This window comes from Carcharodon carcharias, chromosome 1 (assembly GCF_017639515.1).
Source record: "Carcharodon carcharias isolate sCarCar2 chromosome 1, sCarCar2.pri, whole genome shotgun sequence".
In the NCBI taxonomy this organism is placed as follows: Eukaryota; Metazoa; Chordata; class Chondrichthyes; order Lamniformes; family Lamnidae; genus Carcharodon; species Carcharodon carcharias.
Window position 1 is genome coordinate 55,515,351 of NC_054467.1, and position 14,974 is coordinate 55,530,324.

General features: G+C 44.4%; 1 protein-coding gene across 1 annotated transcript in view; it reads right to left on the reverse strand.

The window, feature by feature from the left end:
* The window catches only part of fstl5 (follistatin-like 5), a 1,008,072-nt gene that overhangs the window by 908,937 nt on the left and 84,161 nt on the right, over positions 1-14,974 (reverse strand). Inside the window, exon 3 of the mRNA XM_041200324.1 lies at positions 466-499. Coding sequence (XP_041056258.1) covers positions 466-499 — 34 coding nt within the window. The remainder of the gene's footprint in view (positions 1-465; positions 500-14,974) is intronic.

A 14,974-nucleotide genomic window follows, 5' to 3' on the forward strand; every position in this document is an offset into this window, starting at 1 on the left:
TTGTGAATCTAAATAAACAGGGATTCGGCAACTTGATTTAAAGTGGCATCAACAAGCTAGCCAGGAACTTGTTCCATCCCCTTCACAAAATCTGCTACCCTCAGTGAGCCACTGAAGAACGCCATTTTAGGAAAACAAAATGTTATACCAGTTAAGTATTCAAAGTATTTAAAGTGGTCATTCTTGAATGTGATCGGGTCTCTTATTTTCCATAAATTTCACCTTAAACGGCAAACTAGCAGGGCAGATTGTCCGTTTGTCAAAAATCCCACTTGATTTTCATTTCCATTAATTTACAGATAAGCTGATGAGTTTCCATTATCAGTATTTCATGTTAAACTAAAATTAATTCCTGCATAAGTACAAAAAGCAAACTGATGGCAAAAAAGCTATTTTATACATAAGTATCAATTCTCTCGCCAAGTCACTAAAATCCAGAAATCAACAAGTAAACACACAACTCACCTTTTAACCTTGTGCTGTCTGGGCTTCCATCTTGCTGTAATAAAAGAAGGAATAAAATATTGTTTACAGTAAAAGGATACAGAGCTTTCACATTCTGAATTTATTTTTGTTGTACATGAGAAATGTATATTTAAACCTTACAAGACTCATTGGCTAACATCCCCTTCCTATTTGATTGCATTAAAAGACATCAAAGATTGATCAGCTTATATCCAATGACATGATTCAATCAATCTGGAAATCTCTGCCATTTGATTGGAAGTAAAATCAACTTTTTGAAGTCATGCTTGAAATGACATTTCTTTCAAAGTTGTGATGGCTGAGAGGTTCATGATTTCAAATTTTAGAACCATCAGGGAGAAAGACTTAGAACAGGTAAAATAGGTTGCATTGCAAAGAACAATATTAAGCTCTGAATTATAAAAATAGGACTGAGAAAGAGCAGGATTTAGGAAATACAGCAATAAAAGCAAAATACTGCGGATGCTGGAAATCTGAAACAGAAACAAAAATAGCTGGAAAAACTCAGCAGGTCTGACAGCATCTGTGGAGAGGAATACAGTTAACGTTTCGAGTCCGTATGACTCTTCATCAGGAAATTCAGGTCAGGTTAAACTGACACCATTTTTAATTTAAAATTGTGCTTTTGGTTTTTATGCTGTTGCTGCAGGGTTAATACTGCAGTAATAAAACTATACCTGATGGTTTAGTAACTTTATTCCAATATTATTACTGAAAGAGAAATTCCCCTGAAACTGTCAGCAGTCTAAGTTAACCCACTTTCCTAAGTCTCTCAATAGATTTTCCACTTTCAAGGGCTGCATGAACTAAAGCATACACTACAGCCATATGTACTACATGACAAACCAGTATGCAATGGTACTGTACTCCTTTGAGGGCATCCATTTCAGCATAATTTTATAATTTGCCCAGTCAGAACTGCTGATATTTCAGGGTGGGAGCAAAATAGCAGGTCATTGTTCTACCACAATTGTTGCTGGCGTCCCTTACTAAAAAAATCTGAATATTCTTCATTTCATTCCAGTCTTCCAGTTAATACTTTGTTTAAGTAAGTATGCAAATGATATCAGTGACAGAATCTGGCTTGGTGCAGTCCTGACCCCAACAGTGTGAGAGAATGGATTTAACACATATAAATGAATTGGTAAAATCACTGGAGCACCAATATTAATGTCCCTGAGGGTGCAAAGGGTGGTTCAGGGGTGGGGTGGAGGAGAAGGTTGGGGGTGGGGTGGGGGGGGGGTATCAGTAGGCGAGTAGGGGGGGTGGTGGGTATCAGTGGGCGAGTTGGGGGGGCATTTTCGTCAACACCATATAAGAGCTCGTGCCACTGTTCTGACCCTCCTGTGACCCATTCCACTTTCGTGAGTACAGTCAATCCATTACATGGGGCTAGATTTTATATTCTTTCAGTGGGGTGAGGGAGACAGAACGGAAAGCGGATGGCCCATTCACTCCTTTTGTTTTAACTGTCATATGGCCAATTAACAGCCGTCCAATGGGAGGGAGGCCAATTAGCAGTGCGAAGGGGACTCCATGTCTAATCAGGAGTCTAGGCCTATACATCATGTGGCAGAGAGGTTACGCCACGAACAGGAAACCAGTCACGGTTACAAATTTAAAGGCCCCTTGCTCTCTGAACGTGGGTGGAATTTTCTGCTCCTGTTAGCAGTGGTAATTGTGGCAGGCAGGGGACTTAGTTTGGCAAAAGGCAAAAAATCTGTTTCCTGACAGGAGGATAAACTGTTGGAATTTTCTTCTCCTGACTTTCAAGGTGGGTCGAGCTTCCCGACGAACAATGTCAAGAACTCCATTTGCATGCGCTGGCATCTCATGCAGGCTCATTAGAAGCCCACCTCGCCAAAATTAAGTTCACCCTCCAAATTAAGTTCCCTGTAAGTGAGCATTTCGAACATTCAGTTTTGCGACTGTTTATAAGTGGCATACACCTGGCGAGCCTCAATTCCTTCCATGACTTTGAGGCCTGTTACTTTCTCCTTCTTTGGGATCTCCCATAACTTCACTGCAGGTACTGTTAGCATATCTTGAGCCAAGGCTGGGCAAGGGAAATGAAGGCTGGGGGCAGGATGTCGGGATGGAGGTTGGGGGAGGGTGCATTATTTTGGAAAGTAAAAGCAAAGGCTAAACAAGGGAGGCAGGCTTACGGGGAAAGGGTGAGGAGAGCAGGGAGAGTGTCCAGGGATGGGGGAAGGGCAGCAGGAATATACAGGAAAGGGGACAGGGGAGTGTCTTAGAAGGAGGGGTCGATGATGGGCTCTTGGGAGGCAGAACTCAGGGTTTTGGCGATAGAAGAGAACGTCACAGTCAGCGGGGGTAGTGGGATACAATTGGGTGGCAGGTGCAGGGTGGGAGTTTGGTACGTGAAGATTTCATGGGGTTGGTGATGTGGGGAGGGTGTCACAGAGATGGACACAGGTGGCTCGGATAACAGGAAGGGGCAGGGTCAGGGTGGACATGGGGACAGCAATGGGTGTTGGTTCTGAAGGGAAAAAGGCATGTGGAAGTGAATTGTGATAAGGTCCAGGGTATTGTGGTAGGTTCAAGGGTGACAGAGGGGAGAGTAATGGCGATACTGGGTGGGTCTAGGGTGATGGGGCAAGTTGATGGGTGATGGGGGAGGGTAGAAGGTGGTAGAGTGAAGTCAAAACGTGACAAGCACCATTTTTCCAAACTGACATTGACCATGCAGTTAGACAGTGACTTTCCTCGAGATGGGAAGAGGGTCTTTTCAGGTGGGTGGAGTTCAAGGTCAGCACAAGTGGCCAACTAAAGGGGCACCCTAATTCTTATGAGGCAACTGGATGTCAAAGATTCTCACTTGTAGTTTGGTAGTACAGAATTTGAATATTGCAGAAAAAGAGACTTTTTTTGTCAAAACGTTTCATCTTGTGTTCGTCAGGACAATTTGCAAGTACACCAAATATAAAGGGAACAACTGATTTATACTGTATGAGAAGGGTGTGCTGATTGGTTGGCAATGGACTCTGATTGGTAGAGGCGCTGCCATGGAGAATGCACCAGTTGTTGGTAGTTGATAGTTAACTTCCAAGCATTATTTGAAATTTAAATCAGGCAACTTGACTCTGATTGGTCAAGGCATTGCCTTGAGGAATTATTTTGTTTAGCTGAAACCGGTGCAAAATATGTACATGTTCTTTCTGTCTGCAAAGAACAGGACCCTGTGTATTAATATATGTAGCTTCCAGTAAATGCAAATACGCCACACAGTGAGCCCGACTGACAATCTTAAGTTGGTTGTCAGTGTAATTCTTAGCACTTTGAGGATTAATTAGCAAATGTTGTCCAATTGCGGAATCACATCTAATTTTGGACACAGTTGTTTGAGTTTTGCAAGCAAGGGCTGGTTGGGTATAGTCTGTGCCTTGCCTGTTGTGAATAGCAACTGGGACATGTTTTTGATATGTTCTGCCAGCCTTTGGGATGGCCTACATACCTAACATCACACCGGCATGGAAATTCATGTATCCTATTACTCATTTGTGTGATAGGCAGGACATCTCTTTGGCTCAATGGCAGCATTCTGTTAGAGGCGAACACCACTCATGTTGCGACTGCATAGTAGCAGCGTGAAACAACTAGCTTCACCTGTTGCTCAAAGTTTTGAGATATCTTGCCCTTCCAGGGTAATAATGATGGCCTCAGTGCATCAAAGGCATCCTGTAGGATAATGGCAACCCTGGTCAGATCATTTCGCACTGTATATTACACAAACTTATGAACAGGTCTAAGGCCGTCACCATTGGCCATGAAATGTGCCCAGTCTACCTCAGATTACCCTGGAAGGGCAAACTATCTCAAAAATTTGAGCAACAGTGAAGCTAGCTGTTTCATCTGCTACCATGCAGTAACAACACAAGTGGTATTCGCCACTAACAGGATGCTGCCATCAAGTCAAATTACATTCTGCCTATCACACAATTGAGTAATGTGGAATATGAATTTCAGTGCCAGTGTGATGTTAGTTTGTAGCCATATGTCCCAAAGACTGGCAGATCATATCAAACAGCATGTTCCTTCGGTACCCAATCATCCCGTGCTTGCAAAATTTAAGTGTCCAACATTAGATGTGATTTCATGATTGGAGAACATTTACTAAATAATCCTCAGTGTGCTAAAAATTATGCTGACAAGCAATTTAAGATTGTCAGCTGGGCTTGCAATGTGGTGCATTTGCATGTACTGGAAGTTACATAGATTAATACACAAGGCCCCATTGTTTGCAGACAGAAAGAACATGTGCACACATCATTTTAGCTAAACAAAATAAGTGACAACCATTTGCTCATTCATTCTTCAGGGCAATACCTTGACCAATCAGAGTCAAGCTGCCTGGTTTAAAGTTCAAACAATGTTTCACAGTTAACTGTCAGTCACCATCAACTGGTGCATTCTCCATGGCAATGCCTCTACCAGTCAGAGTCCACTTGCCAAACAATCAGCAATCTCTTCTCAAGCAGTATAAATTGTTGTTTCCTTTAAATTTGGTATTCTTGTGAACTGTCCTGATGAGTGCAAGACAAAAAACTTTGATGAAAACGTTTCTTTTGTCAGCAATATTCTCACTTGTGTTCTCCTCTCTATGGTGAAGCCCGCAATGCAGCAGGTTTATTCCTGATTCCTGGGTCTCATAACATTGAGATCCCAGCAAGGTGTGTTCATTCTGTGCCATTTTGCATCGGCTGCAGTCAGAAGACGGGATGAAGGGAGGGAGGGTGTTAGAATGTCTCCAAAGGGCATGGCTGGTGGAGGGCAGCAAACTCCCGACTCCAAGCCCCCTTCCTCCTGGATGAATAGTCATGGCAAGGGATCACATGGCTTGCCTTTTCTTTGCTGCCAATGTAATGGTCCCTCTACAGAGTTTCGAGGGTACTGGAAGCAAACGGAAAAGTATCCACATGAGGCTTCTTGCACGTGACTCTCTTCAGCCTGATCAAAGGGCAATGTCTCCATACGCATTCATGTATGAACGGGAGGAAAACCCATCTCTGGTCCTCCAGAGTGTCCTTCATTTGGAAGGGCTGGGTTGGGGACACCATATCTAGACAGAGGCTGCTGCTGGCTTTGAGATGGGGGGAAACCTGTAAAGTACACACTCACTAAATGTATCACTTCATTCCCACATCCACTGAGGCATCGATGATGCAGGCTGCAGGCAACCCTGCCTTGATAATGGCTCTCAACCAGAGGAGGAGAAGGAGGGCCTGTAACTGGTTGGCACAGGGCCATGAGGAGCAAGGGCCTGAACAGCATGAGGCAGAAGGGTGAAGATGCTGGTGAACACAGACCATTGCAAATGGCGAGCATTGGCCCAACCATGGGTGTATTGCCAGCGATGCTATTTTCTGCAGGCGAAGTAAAGGCAATGCCAGAGGCACCGTCGCATGTCCCGGGATGTGCTTGCTCACATCTGCCAGGTCTTCCAGTATGAACTGTGGCCAAAATGACTCTGGAGGAGTGATGCAACGAGTGAATTGTGTTTGTTCTTTAAAAATGGTGCCAGGATCTTCGACCCCATGAGGTAACAGTGGGCAAGCAATTTCCTGCCCAGCCTGCCACGAGATTTGCCAAGCTCCTCGCTAATGCATAATTAATGAGCTCAAAAACAGAAAAAACACATATGTTCACTCACCCCGCCACCCAGCGAGAATCACACTGACTTTCCTGCCTGCCACTGGACTAAGTCTCCAGAACAGAAAATTCCGCCCTGTGTCTCTATTTGTTATGGAAGGTTCAAAAAAGTCAAGAAATGAACTCAAAAATCAAAGAGGCACTGCCACCTTCACCAGCAGAATCTGCAGCTATATGCAGTCATGGTCCCTGTGGCAGGCCTTGTCTTTCACAATTGTGCCACCTCATCATACCTGTCGTAAAGCACTCCCAAACTTATTCGTGTTCGACACCCATAAAATGCAATAGGCAACAAAAAATTGTGTTCAAGTGGCTCTTTAACAAGCTTAATGGCTATCAATTGGTAATTTCAAAATTGTGGGCAGGCTTGCAATTTCAGTGCCTATTAGTCTTCTGTAATTTCTTAGGCTGGCCTGATGACATCATATTGCTGACCCAACATCATCACTCTGTATTTCACGTTTGTGGGGGGTGGGTGGCAGAGGCACGGCCCTCCCAATTTTCGGCCTTAAAATCCAGCCGATGGAGGATGCTCTCCATTGGGGTTTGTTACTATTGAGGAGGAAACTGGTACACTGACGCAGCATTGCCCTCGCTGGAACAGCTTAAAGCCTTTTGTCATTTGGCCAGCAAGTGCAAAAAGGCTAAAGTGAATGCTGATCCTGCAGAAAGCAATATTTACTAAAAGGGGCAGGAAGCATCTGACATTACTAAACATTCATCCTACTAGCCTCCCCATCAGTGCTACCTGGTTCCTGCTGCTATAGTCTCCCTATTAGCTCTTCCTTTCTGGCCTTCCCTTTCATTGATGATGCATCTGCAGAAACAGAGACAAATTCATCAGATGAATTTAAGCAATGTTCCCCACCCTCCATTGTTACTTACATGTGAATGTGATAAGAGCAGGTGGGGGGAGAGGGTTATAATAGGGCTTAGCTATCAACTAAAGTGTAGCAGGCAGAGGCAAATCTACCACTCTCTTTTTATTGATTCTCTGCCCTGGGCTTGCTGTATTCAGATAGCATTAAAAAAGGCAATTTCTCCCTTAAATCTCGAATGATGTTAATTCAGCTCCCTTCAGCACTATTTGATTTTCAAATATGAATACTGGTAGAAACCTGAAGAGGAAGCATTTGCAGGGTAATGGAAAAAGAATAGGGGAGTTGGAGTAATTGAGAAGCTCTTTCACAGAGTTGGCTCAGGCACAATGTGCTGAACGGCATCCTTCGATACTGTACAATTTCAAAGCTTCTATGAACACTCATGCTTTAAAATTAATATTTTATAGTTACTAATCAAACAATTTCAGAAGCCAATTAATGAATCATATTCCAGTTTGTAAAAGGAAACCACTTCTCTTGAAAGACCATCTGTAGCCAGTTACAAAGGTGAAATATATTGATGATATTCTCTGTTTTCAATGAAGCACAAACCTTCTTTATTATTTTGCTGTGAAAGTGTGCAGAAAAATCCAATTACAATAAAAGCAAGGCCTGGAAAGGTTGGTGACAGGATTACTAATGTTAAAAGGGAAGAAAAGTCTCTAGGAGTATTTTTAGTCCAAAGTGCTAATGCCAGATTTTGTCTACTGAGGTGGGTAGCTCGAATAGGGAAATTTCCCAACTTGCTGGACCTGCTATGGTAAAAAATACCTTAAAACGTGCAATTTTCACTCGGGTGGGTAGGCATGGCATACAGTCAGGTCCACTAACCCCAGAAGCAGAGCATAGGCAGCCATGGGGGCAGGCGAGTGCCGAGCCGGGCTGGTTAGAAGGCACACTTCGACTGTCTTGGACTTTGTCCTAATTATTTTAAAAGGCAGGGTGACATTTTAACATTCCTCCACCTATCTGCCAACCAATCCCTAGGAAAACGTGAAAATTTAGCCCATTGTCTCCTGGGAGTTCAAATCCCACCAGTAGACTGTAATTGGTAGAGGCCTTATCATGGAGAATGCCCAGGGAACAATTAACTGCCAAGGTGTTGTTTAAATTCAAACCAGGCAAGTTGACTCTGGAAGGTTAAGGTGTCTAAAAGATTTGAGCAACAGATGAAGCTAGCTGTTTCACACTGCTATTCTCCATTAACAGAATGTTGCCATCAAGCCAAAAATATGTTCTGCCTATCACACAAATGAGTAATGTGGTATATGAATTTCAGTGCCAGTGTAATGCCAGGCATTTAAGCAATATGTTCCAATGACACCTGGATCGGATCAAACAGCACAGCTCTGCAGTTATTCACTGACCATACTCAACCAGCCCATGCTTGAAAAACTCAGAACATAGTGTTCAATGTTCAATGTGTTCCACAATTGGAAACATTTACTAAACAATCCCGATTGTGCTAAGAATTACGCTATCAACTATGAACACCATAGGGGTTACCATTGACCAGAAGCGGAACTGAACCAGCTACATAAATGCTATGGCAACAAGAGCAGGTCAGTGGCTGGGAATTCTGTGGCAATTAACTCACCTCCTGACTCCCCAAAGCCTGTCCACCATCTAAAAAGCTCAAGTTAGGAGTGTGATGGAATACTCTCTGCTTGCCTGGATGAGTGCAGCTCCAACAACACTCAAGAAGCTTAATACCATCCAGGACAAAGCAGCCTGCGTGACTGGCACCCCATCCACCACCTCCAACATTCACTCCCTCCAGCACCAATATATAGTGGCAGCATCGTGTACCATCCACACGATACACTGTAGGAACTCACTAAGGCTCCTTACACGGCACCTTCCAAACCTGCAACCTCCACTACCTTGAAGGACAAGATGCATGGGAACACCACACCTGCAAGTTTCCTTCCAAGCTGCATACCATCCTTCTTGGAACTATATCACTGTTCCTTCACTGCTGCTGAGTCAAAATTCTGGAACTCAGTTCACAACAGCACTGTGATTGTACCTACACCACCTGGAATGCAGCAGTTCAAGAAGGCGGCTCACCACCACCTTCTCAAGAGCAGCACTGGAATGCTGCTTTGAGCTGCATTAGAGTGCTTAAGTTGGAGTTTGGTGAGAGAGGGACTTTTAAGGGTTAATTTCTATCTAAAGTCGAATCTTTGTTTAATTTAACAAGTTGCTCTTTGGGTTCGGAGAAGGTGAGTTTTAGTGCAGCTTTAAACAGGGGTTGTACAGACTCTGCTTGCAGCTGCAGCTAGTTAATTGATAACTGGTTTAGACAGGTTTTCAGAAGCTAGACTCAGAGAGCATAAAAGGAGGCCATCTTACTTGCTGCTTTTGTCTGCAGTGGAGTGCTGATTTGGGCTGCATTAGAGTGCTTCAGTTGGAGTTTGGTAAGCGAGGGAGTTTGCTGAAGAGGGAATCACAGAATCACACAGTGCAGAAGAAGCCCTTCGGCCCATCGAGTCTGCACCAACATGTGAAAAACACCTGACCTACCGACCTAAACCCATTTACCAGCACTTGGCCCATAGCCTTCAATGTTATGACATGCCAAGTGCTCATCCAAGTACTTCTTAACAGATGTGAGGCAACCCGCCTCCACCACCCTCCCAGGCAGTGCATTCCAGACAGTTACCACCCTCTGGGTAAAAAGGTTTTTCCTCACATCCCCCCTAAACGTCCTGCCCTCACCTTGAACTTATGTCCCCTCGTGACTGACCCTTCAACTAAGGGGAACAGCTGCTCCCTATCCACCCTGTCCATGCCCCTCATAATCTTGTACACCTCGATCAGGTCGCCCCTCAGTCTTCTCTGCTCCAACAAAAACAACCTAAGTCTATCCAACCTCTCTTCATAACTTAAATGTTTCATCCCAGGCAACATCCTGGTGAATCTCCTCTGCACCCCGTCCAGTGCAATCACATCCTTCCTATAATGTGGCGACCAGAACTGCACACAGTACTCCAGCTGTGGCATCACTAAGGTTCTATACAACTCCAACATGACCTCACGACTTTTGTAATCTATGCCTCGATTGGTAAAGGCAACTGTCCCATATGCCTTTTTCACCACCCCACTAACATGCTCCTTCGCCTTCAGAGATCTATGGACACATGCCAGGGTACCTTTGTTCCTCAGAACTTCCTAGTGTCATGCTGTTCATTCAATACTTCCTTGTCAAATTACTCCTTCCAAAGTGTATCACCTCACACTTTTCAGGGTTAAATTCCATCTGCCACTTATCTGCCCATTTGACCATCCCTATATCTTCCTGTAGCCCAAGACACTCAATCTCACTATGAACCACCCAGCCAATCTTTGTGTCATCTGCAAACTTCCTAACCCTACACCCCTCATAGTCATCTATGTCATTTATATAAATGACAAATAAAAAGAGACTGAACACTGATCCCTGTGATATGCCACTGGACACTGGCTTCCAGTCACTAAAGCATCCTTCTGTTATCACCCTCTGCCTCCTACAACTAAGCCATTTTTGAATCCACCTTATCAAATTACCCTATATCCCATGTGCATTTGCCTTCTTTATAAGTCTCCCATGTGGGACCTTGTCAAAGGCTTTGCTGAAATCCATATAAACTACATCAACTGCACTACCCTCATCTACACACCTGGTCACCTCCTCAAAAAATTCAATCAAATTTGTTAGGCATGACCTCCCTCTGACAAAGCCATGCTGACTATCCCTGATCAAACCTTGACTCTCCAATTAGAGATAGATTCTCTCCTTCAGAATTTTCTCCAATAGTTTCCCTACCACTGACGTGAGACTCACTGGCCTGTAGTTCCCTGGCTTATCTCTACAAGCCTTCTTAAATAGCGGAACCACATTAGCTGTTCTCCAGTCGTCTGGCACCTCTCCCTTGGCCAGAGAGGAATTAAAAATTTGGGTCAGAGCCCCTGCGATCTCCTCCCTTGCCTCCCTTAGTAGTCTGGGACACAAATCATCTGGACCTGGAGATTTGTCCACTTTTAAGCCTGCTAACACCTCCAAAACCTTGTCACTCCTGATATCAATTTGCTTAAGAACCCTGCAGTCTCTCTCCCCAAGTTCGATACCTTCATCCTCATTCTCTTTGGTGAAGACGGATGTGAAGTATTCATTCAACACTCTAGCGATGTCCTCTGGCTCCACCCATAGATTGCCCCCTTGGTCCCTTATGGGCCCTACTCTTTCCCTGGTTATCCTCTTCCCATTGATATACTTACAGAATATCTTGGGATTTTCTCTACTTTTACCAGCCAGAGCTTTCTCATATCCCCTCTTTGCTCTCCTGATTGTTTTCTTAAGTTCCACCCTGCACTTTCTTTACTCCGCTAATGCCTCCGCTGATTTGCTTCCCTTGTACCCGCTAAAAGCCTCTCTTTTCCTTATCATCATATCCTGAATATCTCTGGTCATCCATGGTTCTCTGGTCTTGTTACTCCTTCCTATCACCCTAGAGGGAACATGTTGAGCCTGTACCCTCCCCATTTCCTTTTTGAACGCCCCCCCACTGCTTCTTTGCAGATTTCCCCACAAGTAGCTGTTCCCTTGTCTACCTTGGCCAGATCCTGCCTTATTTTACTAAAATCCACTCTCCCCCACCCAAAACATTTTTTTGCAACTTGTCTATTTCTTTGTCCAGAATGAATTTAAACTGTACAATGGAAGGAAGGATCCTTTCATTTTTTTACCTTTCCTTAGTAAGAAGAGTGGCAGCCCTGGTAAGTTAGGACCTGGTGAATGTTACGCGTACAGTGGGGTTGTCACACGGCAGGTAAAGAGTGCACAGGCAGAATGGGAATAATTGACTGTCAGACAGAGTAAAAGCACTAGGCAGGTAGTACAGGAGTCCCATTCTAGCAGATTTTCTGTTTTGGATCCTGCTGGGGGAGGTAGTTTCTCAGGGGAATGCGGCAAGAGCGAACTCCATGGCACCACAGGTGGCTCAGCTGTGCAGGGGAGAGGTAGGAAAAAGACTAGAAGAGCATTAGTGATAGGGACTTCCATTGTAAGGGGAACAGATAGATGTTTCTGCAGCTGCAGACGTGATACCAGGATGGTATGTTGCCTCCCTGGTGCCAGGATCAAGGATGTCACTGAACGGCTGCAGGACATTCTGAAGGGGCAGGGTGAACAGCCAGAGGTCATAGTCTATATCTGTATCAACGACATAGGTAAAAAGCGGGATGGGGTCCTGAAAGCAAAAATATGGAGCTAGGAAAAAAATTTAAAAACAGGATATCACAGGTAGTAATCTCAGGATTACTCCCAGTGCCATGTGCTCTCGAGATCAGGAATAGGACAATAGACCAGGTGAATGCGTGGCTGGAGAGATGGCGTAGGAGGGAGGGATTTAGATTCCTGTGGCATTGGGACCAATTCTGGGGAAGATGAGACTGTACAAGCTGGATGGGTTGCACCTCAGCAGGACCGGGACCAATATCTTCACAGGGGTATTCGCTAGTACTGTAGGGGAGGGTTTAAACTAGATTGGCAGGGGGATGAGAACCTGAGAGAGCGAAACAAAGATAGGAATGAAAGACAGAAAAGCAGAAAGCAAAAGTGGAAGGCAGAGGAAACAAGGACTGGCAGCAAATAGGGCCATAATACAAAAAAATTGTGAAAATATTAAAAAAATAAGTTTAAAGGCACTGTATCTGAATGCACCGAGCATTTGCAATAAGGTAGACAAATTAACAGAGCAAATATATGTAAACAGGTACAATATGATTTCGATTACGGAGACATGGCTGCTGGCTGACCAAGACTGGGAACTGAACATTGGCTTAGAAAATCTAGATGTAGAATCAGTCTGGGTGGAGCTAAGAAGCAACAAGGGATGGAAAACATTAGTGGGAGTTGTCTATAGGCCTCCAAACAGCAGAGGTAAGGTAGGGGATGGCATTAAACAGGAAGTTAGAGATGCATGTAACAAGGGTGCTACAATAATCATGGGTGGCTTTAATATACATTTAGACTGAACAAACCAAATTAGCAATAATACTGTGGCGGATGAATTCCTAGCGTGTGTATAAGATGGCTTTTTAGACCAGTATGTCGAGGAACTGACTAGGGAACAGGCTATTCTAGATTTGGTATTGTGCAATGAGAAGGGGTTAATTAATAATCTTGCTGTGCAGGGTCCTTTAGGGAAGAGGGACCATAACATGAAAGAATTTTTCATTAGGATGGAAGGTGAAATAGTCCGATCTGAAACTAGGGTCCTAAATCCAAACAAAGGAAACTACAAAGGTATGAGGTGTGAGTTGGCTAGGATAGATTGGGGGAGTTCATGAAAAGGCGACGGCTAATATTTAAGGAATGAGTGCATGCATTGCAAAACAAAAGAAATTAAGGATAATATTAGATCCAAAGAGGAGTCATATAAAGTTGCTAGAAAAAGTAGCAAGCCTGAGGATTGGGAGCAGTTTCGAATTCAAGAGATTGATAAAGAGGAGAAAAATAGAGTATGAGAATAAACTTGCAAGGAACATAAAAGCGCATTGTAAAAGCTTCTATAAATATGTAAAAAGAAAAAGACTAGTGAAGACAATAGGTCCCTTACAGTGCGAAATGGGAGAATTTATAATAGAGAACAAGGAAATGGCAGAGCAATTAAACAACTACTTTAGTTCTGTCTTCACGGAAGAAGACGCAAATAACTTCCTAGAAATGCTAGAGAACTAAGGGTCTAGTGGGTAGGAGGAATTGAAGGAAATTAGTGTTACTAAAAAATTGTGCTGGTGAAATTAATGGGGCTGAAAGCTGATAAATCATCAGGGCCTGCTAATCTACATCCCAGGTTACTAAAGGAGGTGGCCATGGAAATAATGGATGCGTTGGTTGCCATCTTCCAAAATTCTGTACATTCTGGTAAGTCCCAGCAGATTGGAGGGTGGCAAATGTAAGCCCACTATTTAAAGAAGGAGGGATGGAGAAAACAGGGAATTACAGACCGGTTAGCCTAACCTCAGTAGTCGGGAAAAGTCTATTGTAAAGGATGAAATAACAGGACACTTAGAAAATAGCAACAGGATTAGACAAAGGGCGGAATCATCCCAGATTTGCACTAAGTGCGTTACCTGGCGGGTAAAACAACGTTTTACTCGTCAGCCACAATGGCGCCTTTTCACGCTGTATCATCCCAAACCTGCCACGTTAATTATGCATTCCCAGTAAACACACGGTTTCTAGGGTGGGTGGGCTCTCATTCGCCCGCCATACCATCCCCTCGCGGCTTCATCATGCCAGGCACCATATTTAAAGTCCAGCTTTCAGTGCTTCCAGCCCACAGTTGCTGCAAATAAGACATGGCCCTGAAATGCAAAATAACTGCAGCCACCAGGTTCAGTGACGTGTCCCTCGAGTGCCTTTTGGATGCAGCAGAAGCTTGCTGGGATGTCCTCTACTCCTACTCTCGCTGCAGGGTGGGCAGTGACCTCACTAATCCAGTTTAGGAGGCGGTGGTCAGTGTCAATGGCCTGCAAAAGAGGACAGCCACCCAGGGCCGCTACAGGATGAATGCTGTCATCCATTCCGCCAAAGTAATTCACTGTTCGCATCACTCTCAATCACACACACTCAAACCCATCACACACCCACTGGGATCTCACACCTCAAGGGACAACACCACTAACTCTCACGCACACCCTCACATCTCCATCAGTCTCACACCCTCTGGAGCTCACGTCCTCATCCTATCCACGGTTCTGCTCACCACACATTCCACGCAATGCCATGTATCCTGCTCACACTCTCTCCATCGGTTTTCATGCAAGAGAAGCCTGCTCACATCAGCAGGAAGAGGTCCTAGACCGGGGGTGGAGTGGCCCACATTAGGTCCCTCACTCACTGGGTCAGCACCGAACATCCTTGTAAGGATCTTGTACCACTTCATCCC